The sequence below is a fragment of the Rhinopithecus roxellana genome, chromosome 10, assembly GCF_007565055.1.
Source record: "Rhinopithecus roxellana isolate Shanxi Qingling chromosome 10, ASM756505v1, whole genome shotgun sequence".
Classification (NCBI taxonomy): Eukaryota; Metazoa; Chordata; class Mammalia; order Primates; family Cercopithecidae; genus Rhinopithecus; species Rhinopithecus roxellana.
Window position 1 is genome coordinate 15,461,621 of NC_044558.1, and position 22,699 is coordinate 15,484,319.

The following is a 22,699-nucleotide window of genomic DNA, read 5'->3' on the forward strand; positions in this document are numbered from 1 at the left end:
GTTGAATATTACGTCTATGCTTAGTAAAAGACTGAAAGGAAATACAACCAAATATTCATGTGGTGAAATGATTATTTTTATTTTTGTTCTGCTTTTTTTTCTCTCAGATTTCCTTTCAATATGTATTTAGGCAAAATATGTGATCAGGGAGTTTATATAAGCACAACAAATGATTAATAACCTCACTGACCATGTTGACACAAACAAAGTAATGGGTTTTTTTGTTTGTTTTTTGTTTTTTGTTTTTTTTTGAGACAGAGTCTCACTCTGTTGCCCAGGCTGGAGTGCAGTGGTGCCATCTTGGCTCACTGCAACCTCTGCCTCCTGGATTCAAGCTATTCTCCTGCTTCAGCCTCCTGAGTAGCTAGGATTACAGGCACGCATCACCATGGCTAATTTTTGTAATTTTAGTAGAGATGGGGTTTCACCATTTTGGCCAGGCTGGTCTCGAACTCCTGACCTCAGGTGATCCACCCACCTCGGCCTCCTAAAGTGCTGGGATTACAGGTGTGAGCCACAATGCCTAGCCAAGGTAACGTTTTTATCACATTGTTAAAGATTAACAGAATGTGTAATTTAATTTATGAAAAAGTAATATATGAACATTCATCTACACTTCTGTTAAAAGTGTCACAGTAAAGCCTTTACATCCATCCATATGTAGTATTGGCAAGGGATCTTTTATGACTTACAGATATGTCCACTTTATAATTCTCGGTGAGAAAATCAAGTGTGATTACAACTATGTTAAAAAAATAACAAAACACAGGCTTACATAATCAGGAATGTACTGGTAAGTGAGCAACACTCACAGTTAGAGGAAGAAATAGGCTAACCTAATTAAGAGTGTTTACATCTGAGTATTGAATTTAGGGGTCACTTAGTTTTAGTCATAACTGTATTTTCCAAGTGTATATTTTATAATCAGCTTAATTTATTTTCTTTGCTCAGCTGTCTTCTGAGGATCCTGCTTTCTACGGGTTTCTTGTTATATATTTATGGTTTTGTTTTTTTTTTAATGCTATAATACTATTTGATTTCCATTCATGTTTGTCTTTTTTTTTTTTTTTTCAGGCCAAGATAGCCAGGTTAACCAAACGCTTTGAAGCAGCCAAAGAAGATCTTAAGAAAAGACATGAAGTAAAGTTTTCTATTCTTGCGTAATTAATAATTAGCTCTCCAAGTGGTAATCTTAGGAAATGCTGAATTAGGAGGAAACTCTGTATTACAAGTCTGAAATTTGCTTTCATACTGTGTACTCCTGTGTGTAATTTGTGGGCCTTCAGCCCTAGAACTAATGAACCCCGTTCAAATCCTCATTTACTATTTCCATATATCAACATTTATATTTTATTTTAGGTTGTGCAATTCTTTTTTTTTTTTTTTTTTTTTTGAGATGAAGTCTCTCTGTCACCCAGACTGGATTGCAGTGGCACCATGTTTGTTCACTGCAACCTCCGCCTCACGAGTTCAATTGATTCTCCTGCCTCAGCCTCCCAAGTACCTGGGATTACAGGTGCCCACCACCATGCCAGACTGATTTTTGTATTTCTAGTAGAGACAGGGTTTCACCATGTTGGCCAGGCTGGTCTCGAACTCCCAGCCTCAGGTGTCCATCTACCTTGGCCTCCCAAAGTGCTGGGATTACAGACATGAGCCTTTATGCCTGGCCCCTTAGGTTATGCAATTCTTGAAGCTGTATTTTCTGTCCATCTTTAAAATTAGGCTTCAGGGATTTGTCTTACCTTGTTTCTTTCATTTTGCATTCTTGTCAGTTTCCCAGTATGGTCTCTTACTATTTTCCCCAAAGTATTTTAGTATTCTACTGCCTGTAGTGTTCCTGTTCTCCCCTTTCTTCCCCATGTAGTCAGTCCCCTTTTATGCTTTAATTGTAATATACAGAGATTAGATTAAGTTACTTCATTGCCTTAAACAGTTTGAATATTTTTTAAAGTATACAATTAAGTCCAAACATTATAGCATAAATTGACTTCCATAGTCTGGCTTTTGCTTTTTGTTGTTTCCTTCATTTTTCCTTTGTTTATAATTTTGCTACTCTTCTGTTATTTCCTTTATTATTCATATTTTAATATAGTCTTTGTATATTGCATTATAGTTTTTAGTTGGATTTATTTTCTTTTCCTACTGAATTTTGTTTTTAATTTTTTTATTTGAACAAGTTCCATTTCTTCATCTTGATAGTTCCATTATCTGGCACATAGTACATTGCCAATACCAATAAATAGTAATCATTTTTCCTAGAGGTTTTCTGTACTGATGCATGTTCATATATTCTTTCCTGTTTTTGCAGCGACAGTACGTAGAGCCGTATGAACTCTTCCCCTAGCTTCACCGAGTGGTGAAATCTTATCACTATAGTACAGTATCAAAGTGAAGAAATTGACAATTTTGTTAAGTAGTTTATAGACTTAACAGTTTTTTTTTTACCAGTTTTTACATGTGTATGTAAAAATTCATTGTTGCATGCATGTCTGTTTGTGAGTGTTTATGCTTCCATGCAGTTTGATCACATGTATAGATTTATGTAGCCCCCATCACAGTCAAGATATAAAATTGTTACATCACCATAAGTGGATTCCCTCATGCTACCCTTTTGTGGTTTTATTTTTTTTATTGTTTGATCTGTCAATGGACGTTTGGGCCATTATTATCTTTGGGCTATTTTGAATAATGCTGCAGTGTACATGGGAGCGCAGCTATCTCTTCGAGATCCTGTTTTTAATTCTTTTGCATATATACGCAAAAGAGGAGTTACTAGGTTGTATGGTAATACCTTTAGATATTTGAGGAGCCCCTATTCTGTTCTTCATAGAGGCTGTACCATTTCACATTTATACCAGTAATGCTCAAGAGTTCCAGATTGCCCAAAACCTCACTAACGTGTTATTTTCTCTTCTTTTGATAGTGACCATCCTCATGGATGTATGTGATACCTCATTATGGTTTTGATTTGCATTCCTCTAATGACTAGTGATGTTGAACATCTTTTCATATGCTTGTTGGCCATTTATGTATCTCCTTTGGAGAAAAATCTCTTCAGGTTCTTTACCGATTTTTAAATCAAGTTCCTTATTTTTGTTGTTATTACTAAGTTGTAGGTATTCTTTATATATGCTGAATATTGACCCTTATATAAATTATTTGCAACTTTTTTGCATTATTTGTTTCCTTTTCTCTTGTTTCCTTTCATATACAGAAGTTAAGTTTGATGCAGTCCTGTTTATTTTTGCTTTTCTTACCTGTGCTATTAGTGTCATGTACAAAATAATCATTGCCAAATCTAATGTCATGAAACTTTTTCCCTGTGTTTCCTTGTAGGAATTTTTTAGTTTTAGGTCTTACATTTAAATCTTTAGTCAATTTTGAGTTAATTTTTATATATTTTGTAAGAGTCCATCTTCATTCTCTTGCATGTATATATCTAGTTTTCCCAGCACCATTTATTAAAGAGGCTGTCCTTGTCCCATTGTGTGGTTTAGGCAGTTTTATTGAAGATCATTTGACCATATATGTGAGTTTATTTCTGAGCTCTCTATTCAGTTCCTTTGGTCTCTATTTTTGTGCCAGCACCTCACTTTTTTTGATTACTGTAGCTTTGTAATATATTTTGTATGGTTCCCCCACCCCCTACCCCCTTGGCCAACTTAACTTAGCCTAATATGTAATACGTTTTCAAATCAGGAAGTATGAAACCTCCAGATTTGTTCTTTTTCAAAATTGTTTTGGCAATTCAAAATCCTTTGAGATTCCATATGAATTTTAGGATTTTTTTCTGGAAAAAAGCAAAAACAAAAACAAAACCCACTATTGCAGTATTGATAGGGATTGCACTGAATCTGCAGGTTGCTTTGGGTAATACAGATATTTTAACAATAAGAAGTCTTCCAATCCTTGAACACAGGATGTCTTTTCACTTATTTGTGTCTTTAAACTTTTTCCAACATTGTTTTGTAGTTTTTGTTGTATAATTGTTTTCTCCCTTTGTTAAGTGTATTCCTAAGTATTTTATTCTTTTTGATGCTATTGTAAATTATATTGTTCATTTCTTTTTTGTATTTTTTATAGTTTGTAGATATGCAACTGATTTTTGCAGGTTGATTTTGTATCCTGCAACATTGCTGAGTTTGCTTAGGTTTGAACAGTTGTCTTTAGGGTTTTTACATATAAGATCATATCACCTGTGAACAAAGATAATTATACTTCTTTTTCTGATTTGGATGCAATTTATTTCTTTTTCTTGCATAATTGTTTGGTTTAGGATTTCCCGTACTATATTGAATAGAAGTGGCAACAGTGGGCATGCTTGCTTAATTCCTTATCTTGGAAGGAAAGCTTTCAGTTTTTCACCATTGAGTATGATGTTAACTGTGGAGTTTTCATGTATGGCCTTTGTTAAATTTAGATAGTTTCCATTTCTGGTTTGATGAGTGTTTTATTTATTTTTTTCCACGAAAGGGTGTTGACTTTTGTCAAGTTCTTTTGCTGCATCAATTAAGATGATCATGTGGGTCTTGTCCTTTATTCTGTTAGTGTCTTATGTTACATTGATTTTTATATCTCGACCTATCCTTGCATTCCTCAGATAAACCAACTTGGTCATGGTGTATAATCTTTTCAACATGCTGTTGAATTTGGTTTGCTAATATTTTCTTGAGGATTTTTATATTAGTATTCATCAGGGATATTTGTCTGTAGTTTTAGTATCTTCGTTCAGCTTTGGTATCAAGGTAATGATTGCCTAATAAATGGAATTTGAGAGCACTCATACTTGGAAGTACTCCTCTTGGAATACTACTAATTGTTTGGTAGTATCCTCCAGTGAAGCCATCTGGTCTTAGGCTTTTGTTTGTTAATTTTGTTTATTTTTAAAATTTATTATTTATTAATTATTATTATTATATTTTCAACAGAGTCTCACTCTGTCACCCAGGCTGGAGTGCAGTGGTGTGATCTTGGTTCAAGTGATTTGTGTGCCTCAGCCTCCTGAGTAGCTGGAATAATAGGCCTGCACCACTGCGTCTGGCTAATTTTTGTATCTGTAATAGAGATGGACTTTCATCATTTGGCCAGGGTGGTCTTGAATTCCTGACCTCAAGTGAGCCACTGCACCTGACCTTAGGCTTTTGTTTGTTAGGAGATTTCTATTACTGATTAAATCTCCTTACTAATTACAGATTTATTTATTTACTTTTAATAATTCAGTCTTGGTGGGTTGTGTGTTTTTAGGAATTTACTTCTTCTAGGTAATTAAGTTTGCAGGTATGTAATTGTTCATTGTAGTGTCTTATAATCCTTTCCGTTTAGCATCAGTTCTAATGTCTTCTCTTTCTTTCATTTCTTTTCATTTTTAAAGTCATCTGTTTTGTTAGTTAGCCTAGCTAAGGATTTATCAATTTCGTTGATTTTTTTTTAAACCAACTCTTAGTTTTGTTTTTGTTTTTCCATTTTTCTATTCTCTATTTTGTTTACTTCCGCCCTAATTTTAATTATTTCTTTCCTCTTGCTGGTTTTGGGTTTAGTTTTTTCCCCCTAGTTTTTTGAGTTGTAAAGCTAGATTGTTGATTTGAGATCTTTTTGTTTGTGTTTTACCACTATAAACTTCCTTCTTACCACTGTTTTCACTGCATACAATTTATTATATTTTGTTTTCATTTTCATTTGTCTGAAGATATCTTGTAATTTACCTTCTTCTTTGACTTGTTGGTTTTTTTTTTTTAACAGCATGTTTAATTTTCACATATTTGTGACTTTTCCCACTTTTCTTCTGCTGTTGACTTCAAGTTTCATTCCATTATGGTCAGAAAAGATACTTGGCATGATTTCATTCTTTTTTAAATTTGTTAAGACCTGGATTGTGACATGTGACCTATCCATGAGAATTTTCTGTGTGCTCTTGAAAGAAATGTATATTCTGCTGTTGTTCGATAACTTATTCTATATGTCTGTTAGGTCCAATTAGCATATAGTGTTGTTAAAGTTCTCTGTTTCCTTGTTAATATTCTGTCTGATGGCTCTCTCCATTATTGAAAGTGGGGTATTGAAGTTTCCTACTGTTATTGTGTTGCTGTCTGTTTCTCCCTTTCATTCTTTCAATGTTTGTTTCATATATTTGGAGCTCTGATGTTAGGTAGGGAGGGGTGTGTGTGTGTGTGTGTGTGTGTGTGTGTTACAGCTGGTGAATAGACCCTTTTATTGTTATGTCCTTCATTGTCTGTTTTGACAGTTTTTGACTTAAAGTCTATTTTGTCTTACAGAAGTATGGCCCATCCTTACTCTCTTTTTGTTACCATTTGCATGGAATATATTTTTCCATCCTTTCACTTTCATTCTATGTTGTGTTTTGGATCCAAAGTGAGCCTCTTGTAGGCAGCATATAGTTGGATCTTATTTTTAAAAACATTAAGTCAACCTGTGTTTTAATTGAAGAGTTTTATCCATTTGCATTTAAATAAACTGCTCATTGGAAGGAATTTACTATTGTCATTTTGTTTTATTCTCTACGACTTGTAGCTATTTTTTGTTTCCTGATTCCTTTGTGTTTCGTTGCTTTTTTTCTTTTGGTACAGTAGTGTGCTTTCATTCCTTTTACAATTCCTTTTGTGTATTTTCTGTAGATGTTTTCTCTGTGGTTACCATGGGGATTACATAAAATATCCTAAAGTTACAACTGTCTATGTTAAACTGCAAATAACTTTAATCATATAAGAGTACTACTCTATATCTGCCTCACCATGACTTGATGTTACTGATGTCATATATTACATCTTTTTATGTTGTGTATCTGTTAACATATTTTTAGTTTTTTAAAGCTTTTAAGTTCTATACCAGAATTAAAAGTGATTTATGCACCAATATAACAAGAATACAGGATTCTGTATTTTTCTCCTTATCAACCTTTACCTTAGAGAGGTTTATATTTTTGTATGCCTCCATGATGTTGTGTGACACTTTTTAGTTTCCAGTTTAAGGACTTTCTTTAGCACTTCTTTTTTTAATTATTATTATTATACTTTAAGTTCTAGGGTACATGTGCACAACGTGCAGGTTTATTACATATGTATACATGTGCCATGTTGGTGTGCTGCACCCATTAACTTGTCATTTACATTAGGTATATCTCCTAATGCTATCCCTCCCCCCACCCCCTCCCCACAATAGGACCCAGTGTGTGATGCTCCCCTTCCTGTGTCCAAGTGATCTCATTGTTCAATTCCCACCTATGAGTGAGAACATGCGGTATTTGGTTTTTCTTTAGCACTTCTTATAGGACAGGTATAGTGATGAAACTCCTTCAGCTTTTATTAATCTGGGAAAAATTTTAATTTCACCTACATTTTTGAAGCATATTATTGCTGGATATAGTATTCTTGATTGGCAGTTCTTTCATTCAGCACTTTGATAATATATTATCTCACTCTTTCAGGCCTACAAGGTTTCTGCTGAGAAATCTGTGTGTTATCTTATGGGAATTCTCTTGTATATTGTTATGAATTGCTTTTCTCTTACTGCTTTCAAGATTATTTACTGTGATTCAGACAGCTTGGTTATAATGTATCTCAGTATAGATGTTTTTGGGTTAACGATAGTTGGAGGTCTTTGAGCTTCTTGAATTTGCATCTCCATTTTCTTCTTCCAGTTTCAGACATTTTCAGCAAATTATTTATCTAAATGAGTTCCCAGCCCCTTTCTCTCTGTCTTCTTTTACTTCCCTTATGTGTATAATGGTTTGCCTATTGGTGTCCCAAAAGTCCTTTAGACTTTCTTAGCTTTTCTTCATTCTGTTTTTGCTCCTCTGACTTGATAATTTCAAATGACCTGTCTTCAAAATTGTGGATTTATTTTTGTTTGATCCGGTCTGCTCTTGATTCCCTACAGTGAATTTTCATTTTCAGCTTCATAATTTCTATTTGATACGTTTTTACAGTTTCTCTTTATTGATATTCTCATTTTGTTCATGCACCCTTTTCCTGATTTTGCTGTTTTCTGTCGTCTCTTTCACCCCATTGGGTATCTTAATGATAGTTATTTTGAATTCATTGGCAGATAATTCATCGATCTCTGTTACTTTAGGGTTGATTTTTGGAGATTTATCTTATTTATTTGGACCATGTTTTTCTGTTTATTTGTATGCTTGTTGAAATTTTAGCATATGAAAAAACAGCCACATCTCCCAGTCTTTGTGGACTCTTGTACACAGGAAGGGCTTCACCAGTTGGCCTTGTTAGAGAGTCTGTGGGCCTCTAACATCTTTTTTTGGCTGTGTGTCTTCTCTGGGCTTTTACTTGTACTCTTCCATCTGAAGAGGTTTGCCTCTCCACTCTGAAGCTTCCTCTGGTACCTGTCTTTGCTGTAGCAGCCTCTGGTACTTTAGCAAGCTGTTGTGTTAGTGCTTCCCCTGCTGTCTGTCAGTGTTACTGCAATTTCTCTGGTGCTCTATCAAGTTGAGGGTCCTGCCTTTGGTCTCTGAGGCTCACAGGCATCCAAAGTGCCATAGTCACAGTTCTTACTACAGGTTAGTCCTCCATTTTGAGTAAGACAAAATCTAGTGCGTTGGGCATCTTCTTAAACAGTTGGATTCAAGCTCCACCTTTCTCTTTCCTTTCTGATGTAGAAGCTGTGTTGGGAGGTTGATGGGGTATAGTGAGTAAATACAGTATATTTTCCTAACTGTTCCAGTGTGCCTCTTTTTGGCCTTGTGCCATATCCTCTCAACTAGTTTGTGGAAATCTCGTGCAGGCAATATGATGCTTACCTTGTTAAGTCATCTCCATATGGGAAGCAGAGGGGACTTCCTGTTCTGACATGTTGCTGATCCTACCACAGTTTTTTAAAATCCTCCATCAAATGACTCCTGTGTTCTAAACCATTTGTTTTCTTTATTGCCTATGCATTTATTCTTCTTTTTTGTTTTTCTCCTGAAGTATTCTTTTAATCATTTTGAGTGTAGTAATTACTCAATGATGGCCAGGCACAGTAGCTCATGCCTGTAATCCCAGCACTTTGGGAGGCCGAGGATGGCAGATCACTTGAGGTCAGGAGTTCAAGACCAGCCTGGTCAACATGGCGAAACCCCACCTCTACTAAAAATACAAAAATTAGCTGGGCCTGGTGGCGGGCACCTGTAATCCCAGCTACTCAGAGGCTGAGGCATGAGAATCGCTTGAGCCTGGGAGGCGGAGGCTGCAGTGAGCCAAGATGGTGCACTCCAGCCTGGGTGACAGTGAGACTCTATCTCAAAAAAAAAAAAAAAAAAAAAAAAAACTCAATGATGTGCTTAAAGATGCATTCCTTTCCCTAAAAGCTTATTTTTTAACCTTTTTACATTCGCATTACGCTGTTATTTTAATTTGCTTTTCTCTTGTTTTACATTTGTTTGTCTTAACAGCCAGATTTTAAGTACCTTTATAGCAGATTATCTTAATTCTATTGTTTTTCCCTCTACACATGTCTAATGCAATGTCATACTAGAAGGTTGAAATTATTGTTGTGTCATATAAAAAGTAGCAAGATGTATTTGTTGTTAAGAGTGATTAAGGGCATCTGCTCAATATAATTCTAAGCATTTATTACCTTTGGTTTAATATGTTATTCTTACACTTGACTTAGTCTTGAGTAAAGGTATTTTATTCGTCTCATTTTTTGTTTGTTTGTTTGTTTTTGAAGCATGGTCTGGCCATGTCACCCAGGCTGGATTGCAGTAACACAATCTCAGCTCACTGCAACCTCTGCCTCCTCGGCTCAAACTGTCCTCCCACCTTATCCTCCCAAGGAGGTGGGATCACAGGCGTGTATTAACACGCTTGGCTAATTTTTACATATATATATATATATATTTTTAGAGATGGGGTTTCGCTACATTGCCCAGGCTGGTCTATAACTCCTGAGCTCAAGCAATCCTTGCCTGTCTCAGCCTCCCAACGTGCTAGTATTATGGGCGTGAGCCACTGTGCCCGGCCTCGTTTTAAGAGATAAATGATGATAGTGTTATTAATGACGGAGGCCTAAATAATGATAATTAGTATGTAGGTGTTATAATTCCATTTCTGTATTCCCTGGTTTTGGGGATAAAGGCTGAAATAAGTTGTTACTGAAGCTTAGATTTGTGACATTTTATGAAATAAAATTTAAGTCACACAGTGGTAGGTAGTATTTTTTTAAAAAACAACTTAAAAATTTTGATTTGAAAATTTTGATTTGTGACATTGGATACCACTTATTTGTTGAACTGCTGGTGCTAATATGATGCCTGCTACATAGTAGGCATTCACTAGTTATGTGTTAAATGAGTGAGTCTGATTATTCTTTAGATTTATATTGTTAATGTTTTTAAACTCTTAACAGCATGTGAGCCATTTTTGTGTTTTTAATTTGATCTTCATAAGAACAGTGAGATGCAGGAATTATTTTATTAATCTCTCAAATGATAAGCAGTTGCCTTCAGCAAAGTAAATGATTTGCTTAAGATACAATGAACAAGTGATAATGCCAAGATTCAAATTGTTGTCTCAGCTGGCAATGTTTCCCATTATATTAGAGCACTGACAGATAATATATTGACAGACATCTACAGGTCTAATTTTTTTTTTTAAAGATTCCCTGTCTGTTGAGTTTTATATTTACCTTGATTTTTTTTCTCCCCCAGCATCCACCCAACCCACCAGTATCACCAGGAAAAACTGTAAATGATGTCAATAGCAATAATAACATGCCTTACAGGTGAGAATTCATAGTCTGTCTAGTTTTTAAATAACAGAACAAAGTTCTAATTTTCTTTATTTGGTCGAAGACTCTTGCAGTGTAATCATGGTATTTATGTGGAAATAAGTGGTATACTTGGTTAGTGTATTTTCTTTTTCTGCTTCATTATATTGTTCATCTGTGAATAATACTTTTGCTAACTTATTATAAGGCATTCTTTGGTCACTATGTATTTCTTTAACCACTTGTCTTAAATAGTATCCTCTTGAGTAATTGAGAAATGCTTCTGTTAAGGGTGAGAAAGACTAATGTCTGTACATATTAGGACCTACTTTTGGTATTCAGGTTAAGTACTGATAACAGACATTAGAATACAAGAGTTAAGACTCTTCCCTAATGCCACAGACCCCAGCATTTAGAAGTCTTTGTGCCAGCTATGCCTCACTGTTTTTGCTTGCAGTTTAGGGTTGTGAAACCCAAGTCTAGCCACCCTTTTTCCCCTATGGGCCACTGCTTATTCTAGATATCAGTTGGTTTTCCCAGAGTGGCATATCTGTTGACTATTTGTGTGTATATATATTTCATAGAAATGCAGGCACAGTGAGACAGATGCTGGAGTCCAAAAGAAATGTAAGCGAGAGTGCACCACCATCCTTTCAAACTCCTGTGAATACAGGTAACTTTTTTTTTAAAATACCAAAATACGTTTTCTTAGGAATTAAAGGCTTTGGTTCTCTTTTCTTACATTCTTTTGAGGTTGAAATGGATTAAGAAATTGGGCACATTGGTCTAAGTACAAAAATTTTGTTAAAAATTCAGGATCAAACTGGGCATGGTGGCACATGCCTATAGTCTCAGCTACTTGGGAGCCTAAGGAGGATTACCTGAACCCAGGAGTTCGAGTCAACTTGGGCAACATAGTGAAATCCACTTTGTCTCTTAAAACAAAAAAATTTAGGGTAGTAGATAAGTATATGTGAAAATACAGTATAGATACTCAAATCTCTATTGTAGTAGTTCACAAACTTTCTGGTCTCTAGATCCCTTTACAATCTTAAAAAATTATTAAGAACCCCAGAACTTTTATTATGTGGGTTACATCAGTTGATATTTATTATCAGTTGAAATGAAGTAGAAATTAAACAGAAATTTAAAGATTTTTTTTAAATAATAGTAGGCTGGGCTTGGTGGCTCACGCCTGTAATCCTAGGACTTTGAGAGGCTGAGGCAGGCAGATCACTTGAGGTCAGGAGTTTGAGACCAGCCTGGCCAACATGGTGAAACTGCATCTCTACCAAAATACAAAAATTAGCTGGGCATGATGGCTGGTGCCTGTAATCCCAGCTACTCAGGAGGCTGAGGCAGGAGAATCGCTTGAACCCAGGAGGTGTAGTGCGGTGAGCCAAGATCACGCCACTGCACCCCAACCTGGGCGACAGAGTGAGACTTTCTCTAAAATCAAATAAATAAATAATAAATTTAAAAATAAATAAATAGTAAACTCATAATGTCTAACACAAAAAACTTTTTAAAGTGAAACTAAGTGTATTTTCCAAGCTTAAAAATAGTAGCACAAAGAGCATTATTCTCTTACATTTTTTACATATCTCTTTAATGCTTTGAGACATTAAGACAGTTAAAGATAGCTGTATCTCATATCTGCATCTGCTTTTAGTCTGTTTTAAAATGTTGATTTGGCTGACGCATATGAAGGAAATCCAGTCTTATACAAATATATAGATGGAAAAGGGCTAGCCCTTACAGATAATTGTGGATATTCCTTGATACTGTCCAGTAGTAGTTTCTTTAAGGTTGGTTGTGAAGTATAATCTGAAACCACACCAAAGAACTTTTCTAACTCCTCCATTAAAATGCATTTATTGGACAAGTGTGGTGGCTTACATCTGTAATCCCTGCACTTTGGGAGGCCCGAGGCAGGTGGATCGCTTAAACTCAGGAGTTCCAGGCCGGCCGGGGCAACATAGTAAAACTTGTCTCTACAAAAAATACAAAAAGTAGCCGGACATGGTGGTGCACACCTGTGGTCCCAGCTACTCAGGCGGCTGAGGTGGAAAGATGACATGAGCCCAGGAGATGTAAGCTGCTATGAGCCAAGATTGCGCCCGTGTACTCCATCCTGGGCGATAGAGGCAAACCCTGTCTTTAAAAAAAAAAAAAAAATTCCTCTATCTTGTACTTGCACATGGAGTTTTACTAATATCATTCATTGATCGTTTGAAAACTATTCACCAAGTTATGCAAATCTTCCACATATTGACACATTTTGTTAATATTATTTTTAAAAATTACATTTACTGATTTTACTATCAGTTCTACTCAGAGAAGCATTTTAAGGATTTAGGGAGCTGTCATGCTTTCAATGACAGATAAAAGTTTTTTCTAATGTTCTTAGTTTTGCTTAAAAACTCAAATGTTATTATTACTGATAAATACAGTTGGGCTTTTTTTCTTTGAAGTGACTGCCTTACCTAGTTTATTTCTAAGAAAAGATCTTCAAAATACCTACATGTGAATCATCAGTGTGTCTATAGGTCATTCTTTCAAGGAAAAATAGTCTTTCGTGGGAAAGACTGCTAGTTTAGTTTATAGCTCAATTGCACAAGCATTTTTCCTTGAGTTAACTATCCTACTTTGGCACGCAGTAGTTGTCTTATATGTACTGCCTATTCCTTCACATGGAATATTAAGAAAAGAACCCCTGTTCAAAAGTTGAGATATAGTAAAGTTACTAGTTTTTACTGCTGTATCATGGGGATTCTTAAGTAAAACTGACTTTGTTTTTTACTGTAAGCATGTGATGAAGAATGCAGCGACGTTTGGTCCGTTGTACTACCTTGATTTTTGTACTAAGCATCAGTAGTTTTACTCACCATTGCTTTTGCTCCATTGGTGCAAATGTCTGCTCATTTAAAAAGTCAAATAATGTCTCATTGTTATGAAAATAGTTTTGACATTGCGGACTCCCCAAAAGGGTCTCAGAATACCCCAGGCACCCCCTTGGACCACACTTTGAGAAACTACTGCTCTAGTGAACCTGTGATTTTTGGAAAGACTATAAATCAGTGAGAAAGAAGTTTAGTCATGTGTTTTAAACCTGTTCCAGTGAGAATAAACGCAAGTAGTTGAAAACTGCTATAAAACTGTAGTGACCAGCATTTGTCAGCATTTGTATTTTCTCTGTTCTTCTGTATATGCTACCTAATTTCTTCTTAATTCATCTGTCAACTTCACTCAGTGCTATTTTCCATATCATACAATGTCAGTAGGGTGTCAGTAGTGGGAACCTCCCCCTAATAGTTCCTCTCCCAAGGAATTCAGTCAAACTTGATCCAAAGATACAGACATGGTTCAAATAATAAAATATAATGAGTAAGCTTACCTGTTATTCGTTAATGGTCATGATTCTTTAGATTTACTATTTGAGTTTATATATTACTTGCGTTATAAGGCATTTATAATGTTTTTAATGTAGTTTCAAAAATATATATTTTTACTTAACTTTTTAGTATTTTTTATTTGTTTACTAGTTAGGTACTCTAAAGTGATTATAGTAATTTTCAGAGACCGTTTTGATACTCAGTAGTCTTGCATATTAATCATCATGTGCTGGTTTTGTAATATACTAAACCTACATGCAAAATTCTTCTAAGAATTTAATTCTAAATTAAATTTTGGAATTTGAATCTGGAAAAAATTTCATGATAAAAGACTTTAGTCTTTGCAATGTATTTAATCTATGCTAAGTCTAATGCAATGTATTTAATTTGTATCTGTCATATTTTCTTTGTTGATAAATTAATATAACCATTTAAACGAAGACTTCTGTTTTCTTTCTATAGTATCTTCAACCAATCTTGTCACTCCTCCAACAGTTGTCAGTAGTCAACCTAAATTGCAGACTCCAGTGACTTCGGGTTCCCTCACAGCAACGTCAGTTCTTCCTGCACCCAATACAGCTACTGTAGTTGCTACTACTCAGGTGCCTAGTGGAAATCCTCAACCTACAATCTCTTTACAACCTTTGCCAGTGATTTTGCATGTACCTGTTGCAGTATCCTCCCAGCCTCAGCTTCTACAGAGCCATCCAGGGACTTTGGTGACTAATCAACCATCTGGCAACGTTGAATTCATTTCTGTGCAAAGCCCACCTACAGTGAGTGGTCTTACCAAAAATCCAGTATCCTTGCCATCCTTGCCAAATCCCACTAAACCAAACAACGTTCCTTCTGTGCCCAGTTCTAGTATTCAAAGGAACCCTACTGCCAGTGCTGCACCATTGGGAACAACACTTGCGGTGCAGGCTGTTCCAACGGCACACTCTATTGTACAAGCCACAAGGACTTCTTTGCCCACAGTGGGCCCATCAGGACTCTATAGTCCATCAAATAATCGAGGTCCTATACAGATGAAAATTCCAATTTCTGCATTTAGTACTTCGTCTCCTGCAGAACAGAACAGCAATACCACCCCAAGAATTGGTAAGTCACCATGTAGGTTTAATGCTAGAAATGCAAGCATGTTAATAGCCTTGTAACGATTGAACTTTTTTTTTCTAAGTGGCTAGCATTATTGGAAGGACAAAATAAATAGAATTTTCTTGATTATTTTTAGTAATTTTTTAGATACCTGAGAGAAATGATGTTGCTAAAATGGGGCTTGAGAGGGGGTTTATTTTGAATTAGAAGTTAGTATCTGTGTTTTATCTTTTAGTAATTTTCCTAAGTTTGGTGAATTTTGAATTTATGGCTTTGCGGCAAACATTATGAGTTACTTTTATGATACATTTGCCAGCAATGTCTGTTTAAAACATTTTAAAGTATCAGATTTACATAATATATGCTTTTAAGAAAAAAAGGCACGTTTATGTTCCTTACACATTTGGAAAATCCTTTGTGCACTCATTCATAGCTTCCAAATTTGAACAACTTAAAAATAGGTTTTCTTTCACATTTACTATAAAATGTTTGAGTCCTTCTTGTTTCATCTTTTCTGTTTTCCCATATGACATATTATATGATTGATTGTATTTTACTTAGAAATACTGCAAAAAGGAGAACTTGACTATACCTGTTTAAAATCTGCCAAACTCTGTTGTCTTCCTGGTTCCTGGAAAGAGTTTGTTTTATATGCATTCTTGAGCTTGCTTATTCTTCATTTCTGACTTCACATTTATCCGCACTACTTTTGGAAAGGCAGGGAAGGGTAGGCATCATGTGTATAGTCAAATTGCTACAGTGTTTTTCTTATTGATGTTGTAAGTGACCATGTAATATAGGAAACAAATTCTAAAGTACAAAATTACTTTTATAAGTGAGATGTACAAGCCTTAGTTTTTATTTGTCATATAGTCATTACTAGTGTAGTTACTCCCTAAGTGTTTTCTCATATAAAACAATAGTGGTATTTCAGAGTTGTTAAGAAAGTAAATGAGTGGCAGATCAAAATTAATGTTGGATTGAAGCTGGATATCACTCTTATTATCATATTTATAAGAATAAACTAATGTTTTATATGAAAGTGTAATTATTATTTATAGTATTTACAATTTGTTTGCATAGTACAGGGGCAAATGTTTGTTAGTGTTATCTGCTACCACATTATTTTTTGGATATTCTTTCACGTTTACAACACTAAAAGAGATGCTTGCTTTTAACTGAGGTCATTGGACATACAAGATTTTTGGGTGATATTTCATTTTTCTGTAACTTCTTTTAGTTCTTAGTATTTTTTAATGGCAGATGATTTAGTGATGGACATTGTTTTATGTGATTTTGGGTTTTCCTCCTTATGAAATTTTGAGGCAAAGTTGACATTGTTTTAATTTCATGGACATGAGATGAGATATATTCTTAAATAGAGAACTTTTCCTGAAAAACCATGACTTGAAAAGAAATAATTTAAGAGTATTTGTTTACTGTCATGCTCATACTCCAAACACTTCTTAAAGTGTCAGAATTATAATTTCATTATTCTGTTCTCTTAGAGTTTTTATAGAAAGGGTATATTCCCCAAATTAGTTGATGTACACTATTAGTAATGCATGTCAGTCTGTTTCATTTGACTATTCTTAATTTTTTTATATAAAAGTAAGTTTTCACAATCATTAATTGGTGTAGCATTCTAAGATAATGTACAATTATTTCTAAACATAAAATTACATATTTTAACACATATATTTATTTAACACATTTATATATTTTTAATATGTAATTATATCAAGATCTTCAAGTTCCATTTAGAATGCTTACCTACATTTGATAATGAATAAATGTGAATGACAAGCTTTGTTTGTATTTTTTTCATAATGCTAACTAAAATGAGATCTTATGAACTTGCTTATTCTTCAGTTCTGACTTTATTAATAAATTATTACTTATAATATGTTCTTTGATCAGGTATAATTTCAGCAGTGGCATAAATGATGTTAAAGTAGGCATTTGGCTTTTTAGGATTCCCAAAACCTAAACTGAAGCCAAACTTCAGTACATCTCTACTACATTTAGTAGTTTGTGATAAATTAATTAGGTTATATAATTAAAATTTTCTAAGCTCTATACTTATGTGGGTATTATATTTGCTTAATAACATATGCTCTATGTTCATGCATTTGTATGTATTTTATTACAGTTAAGTATATCCTTATGGATTTAAAATCTGTATTTCTGTTTATAGTGAGGTAAATGTCCTCCTAAGGGCTTGGAAATTTAAAGCTCAAACTATAGCTGATTTCATTCATTCACAAAGTAATGAAAGACTATATTATCTGAGGTTCTTTAGATACACAGAAATGTATAAAATAGTCACTATGATCTCACCAAGCTTACAATCAAATAGGGAATGTAGTCATTAAATAAGGAATTAATTATAAATGTGATGAGTGTTAGGATTTGCGGGTTTTCCTGAGAGGACAAAAGAGAACATGGGAAATCTGGAAAGGTATGAAGTAATGAACAGAAGAATGGGGGAAATAGGGTTAAAGGGTTTTTGTAGGGGGTATAGAGGGTAATGTGACATCCATGAACCCTGGTTACAGTATGGAGAATGGTTTGGAAGGGATAAAGAATAGTGTTAGGAAGACCAATTAGGAGACTGGAGGCTCTTGTAGTGTACGAGATGAGAGATGGTGGTATGAAAAAGATTTAAACGTTATTTAAGAGGTACTTGGTAATTTATTAATAAAAGTTTAGATGTGTGGAAAAGATGGAGAACTCAAAGATGACTCAGCTTTCTAAGACATTTTAAAATGTTATTCCATTTACTAAACTAGACATTAAAGAAAGAACAGATTTGGGGGAAGTTATATACAATCCATGTACAAGGTATACTTTCAGATTTCATTAAACATCTTGTTCTAAGACTGTGTAAAACTAGAGTTGGCTGGGCATGGTGGCTTATGCCTGTAATACTAACACTTTGGTAGGCTGAGGCAGGAGGATGGCTTGAGCTCAGGAGCTCAAGACCAGCCTTGCAATATAGTGAGACCCCCATATGTACAAAAAATAAAAAATTAGTTTGGCATGGTGACACATGCCTGCAGTCCCAGCTACCCAGGAGGCCGAAGGAGGAGGATTGCTTGAACCCAGGAGGTCAAGGCTGCAGTGAGCCATGGTCGTGCCACTGCACTCCAACCTGGGCAACAGGGGAAGGTCCCTGTCTCAGAAACAAAAACAAGTAAGAGTTTAAACACAGCAATTATTTCTTCAACCATTTCTTCAAGGACAGAATTAAATGAATGAAGTGTTTGCCTTTTTTATGTTCATACAATTATCCAGAGCTACTAAGGGATACTGCCAGTTTAACTCCTGTAAAGTGCTTTTTAATTTTATTTACTTTTATTTTTATTTTTATGGAGATGTATTCCATATGATAGAAGGATTTTAAGCTATAATTTCTTATTTTACATCCTAACCAGTTTTGTTGCCTTGATAGATGGAGTTATAATATTTATATCCCAAAGTCATCCAAAGTAGATCTTATAGAAGAAAGCAAAAGCAATGCAATGGAGCTATAAGACATTATATTAAGAATCAAGGGAAAAATTGTGTAATAATGGGCAAGGGAGATGTTAGTTGAGAATCTAGAATAAGGAATATTATTACAGTTCCGTGAATAATTAACTTATAGCTCTAAGGCAATTAGGTCTAAGAGAGAATCATGCTGGGTAACAAAGAAATGTGTTTGTAACATTTTATTAAGCAGTCTAAATCTTTCTTGCATCTTTAGGAATTTTCTTATATGAAAATATTATGACGAAAAGTAAAAATGAGGCCAGGTGTGTTGGCTCATGCCTATAATCCCAGCACTTTGGGAGGGTGAGGCAGGTGGATCACTTGAGGCCAGAACATCGAGACCAGCCTGGCCAGCATGGTGAAAGCAGGTCTCTACTAAAACAAAAATTAGCCAGGCATGGTGGCACTCACTGGTAGTCCCAACTACTCAGGAGCCTGAGACATGAGAATCGCTTGAACCTGGGAGATGGAGGTTGCAGTGAGCCAAGATCGTGCCACTGCACTCCAGTCTGGGTGACAGAGCAAGACTCTGTCTCAAAAGAAAAAAAAAATGAAATAAAGAATTAAAAAATAAAAACACAAAAGTGAAGCTTCCTCATTTACTTTTTATGTAAAGTTATCTTATTTTGATTTGAAGATGGAAGTGTTTCAAATCCAAATGAATGTATTTTAACATCGTATATAAAAACCTTTGGTAGTAAATCACTGATATTTTGGTAATATCACCTAGTGTATCTTAATATTCCACTCTGTAACATCAGTAACCTAGAATTAGTTTTGTTAGTCTTTCAGGAACTTCATAGTCCCAAACAGATGCTCATTTGTAATAAATGAAGAAATTTGAATATATTTTTTAATAAATGGATAATATATTAATATTCTTCTTACAAAAAGAAAGTAATTCAGACAAGGTAGGAGAAATCAAAGGGCATCCTTTTTACTTCTGTACCCTAGAATACTTCTCTTTTAACAGGTGAATATTAACCCAACTTGATTTTTTAGACATATAGATTTATGTATGTACATATGGAAATACATAGGTAGTTTAATCTCCTGTATTTTTTTTTTTTGAGACGGAGTCTCGCTCTGCCGCCCAGGCGGGAGTGCAATGGCCGGATCTCAGCTCACTGCAAGCTCCGCCTCCCGGGTTTACGCCATTCTCCTGCCTCAGCCTCCTGAGTAGCTGGGACTACAGGCGCCCGCCACCTCGCCCGGCTAGTTTTTTGTATTTTTTAGTAGAGACGGGGTTTCACCATGTTAGCCAGGATGGTCTCGATCTCCTGACCTCGTGATCCACCCGTCTCGGCCTCCCTCCTGTATTTTTTTAAACATAAATTGTTTACTCTGTATGCATTCTGAAGACTTACAAATGAAAGGAATGCCATAGTTTGACCAAGAGGGTTTTATCTCCAGAAAGAAAGGATGGACTGTTTCAACATTTAAAAACCCCATGTTACCAAACAGGAAACCCTAAATAATCTCAATAGGTGCATAAAACCTTTGATGAAATTTAATGCATTCTGTCTTTTCCTCTCATTAGAAATTGGGACAAAATATGCTTTGTTCATTTTCTGTGCTGTTCTGGAAGTAACATTATTTTTTAACTGCAAACTCATTACAAGTTAATTGAAAAATGAACAGAGAAAGAAAAATCACGGATGATTGAACTACTGAGAAATATGCATGTGTATTTTCTTAGATTTACTGCAACTGTTTCTACTGAATTTATTGGAAACATTTTTGACATATTAAATTTTTTTCTCCAAAGGGACATAGTATGGAGGAATTATATTTTATTTAACTATTTCCTCATGTTAGAACATTTAAGTTATGTGTATCTTAAATTATTTCCATGAGATACTGCTTAGAGTTAAAATTGCTGGGCCAGTGGAAAGTTTTTTTAATCAGTATTGTGAATTTCCCCTTCTGAAAGATACTATAGCAGTGATCTGTGAGTTTGAATTTTTATTTACATATGTGACATGTTGACAGAAAAATAGTTGGAGAAAACTACATGAATTGTTTTATATAAAGCAACTTAACTTTTTACATTTTGTAGATGTTTTTAAAAATGGCTTTTTTTTTTACTTTTCAGAAAACCAGACAAACAAAACAATAGATGCTTCTGTCAATAAGAAAGCAGCTGATAGCACATCACAGGTAAGATTTTTCCTTCTTCACAGTAAAATCCTAATTATGGTCTACAGGAAAATGAATTTTCATCATTCTTTGATTGAATGAAAATTGTTCTATGTCTGTTTTTTTAAACTGTCCAAACATTGTCTCATAACTTCTCTGTAATATTTGACAAGAATTGAGGTTTTTTGTTTTGTCTTGTTTTGTTTTTACATAGCAGTTCTCTTAGAGGTAATAGTTTATTAACTGACTGATTTGATTAGTACAATTGATAGTCCAGTCATTTGCCTTTACATTCTGTAAAGATTGTCTGCAAAAAGAAAACACATGTAATTTCTTCCAGGTACATCTTTTTAAAGAGTGTTTCACTGGTTTACCCTCACTTGTACCACTCTCTACCCCTACCACCCACCATTTTAATTTTCTCAAAAGTAATCAGAAATACCTTTTGAGGAAGAATTTTTTGTCTGTCTGCTTGTTTATTAGCACTTTGCCAGTCTTTGTACTTTTTCCTATTAAATCTTAACCACCCCGTAATAGTGTAACTACTTCTTCCCTGTATTAACAGTGTTCTTCCTTGTTCTTTATTGCTTTAGGTATAATCAATTCATAGTGATTAGGTTGTTGATAGTTTTATTTTCTTCACTTCCTTTGAATCTTTTCAAGAAGCTCATATATTCCTACAAGAACAAAAATGTTGAGCATGTCAGGCATGAAAAACTGACAAGATTTTTAAAACAAGGGCATCATTTGATCTTTAAATGTGACTATTTTCCTTAAAAACAATGGATTTTGACCAACCTAGATGTACACCATAGTTTATAGGTCAAATAAAAGCCATTAAAAATATCTTAACTTCTTACAAGTGTTAGCAGTTTTTGTGTGCAGTATTAGAGATCAAAGTTGTGATTGTTTCTCAGCATGTCTTGTAGATTATAACTGTGTTTTCATTTAAAATTATAAGATTGAGATACTTTCTAGAAGACGTATAGAAAATGCTGATATATTCAGTGATACTTAGTGACATTTATAGGAAATCTAGTTAAACTTTAAACAAAGGATTTGTGAACATCTCTACTTCCCTCAGTGAGTTTTTTTTTTTTAAACAAGTAATATTTTCAAGGAAAGGAAAACGGACATTATGATGGCTGTCTTTTGTCATTTTATAAATGGTGGTTCTTCTAGAGCTGTGATCTCTAATATGATAGCCACTAGTCACATGTAGCTATTTAAATTAAATTAAAAATTTAGTTCCTCAGTCAAAATAACCCCCATTTCAAGGTTCAGTAGCTACAAATGGCTAGTGGCTAGCATATTGGACCACACAGATATAGACTGTTTTCATCATTGCAGAAAGTTGTATTGAACTCTCTATTGTATAGAGTATTTTGCTGAAATATAGTATATGTAGCTGGGCACGGTGTCTCACGCTTGTAATCCTAGCACTTTGGGAGGCCGAGGCGGGCAGATGATCACCTGAGATCAGGAGTTCGAGACCAGCCTGGCCAACATAGGGAAACCCCGTCTCTACTAAAAAGACAAAAATTAGCCTGGCGTGGTGGCAGGTGCCTGTAATCCCAGCTACTTGGGAGGCTAAGGCAGGAGAATTGCTTGAACCCAGGAGGGCGGAGGTTGCAGTGAGCTGAGATCATACCACTTCACTCCGGTGTGGGTGAAAGAATGAAACTCCATCCCATCTCAAAAAAATAATAAATAATATATGTAACATCATAAATATATAAGTGAAATTAAAATGGATATAATGTAAGACACTTCAGGTGGGGCATGTTGGCTCACGTCTATAATCCCAGCCC

General features: G+C 34.9%; 1 protein-coding gene across 6 annotated transcripts in view; it reads left to right on the top strand.

Moving 5' to 3' along the window:
* Positions 1-22,699, top strand: part of ATF7IP (activating transcription factor 7 interacting protein) — a 139,598-nt gene that overhangs the window by 82,566 nt on the left and 34,333 nt on the right. For all 6 annotated transcript variants that reach the window (XM_010368455.2, XM_010368456.2, XM_010368454.2 and 3 more), the window contains exons 6-10: positions 1,075-1,140; positions 10,664-10,737; positions 11,307-11,395; positions 14,580-15,218; positions 20,845-20,909. In XM_010368455.2, the coding sequence (XP_010366757.1) occupies positions 1,075-1,140; positions 10,664-10,737; positions 11,307-11,395; positions 14,580-15,218; positions 20,845-20,909 (933 nt within the window). The remainder of the gene's footprint in view (positions 1-1,074; positions 1,141-10,663; positions 10,738-11,306; positions 11,396-14,579; positions 15,219-20,844; positions 20,910-22,699) is intronic.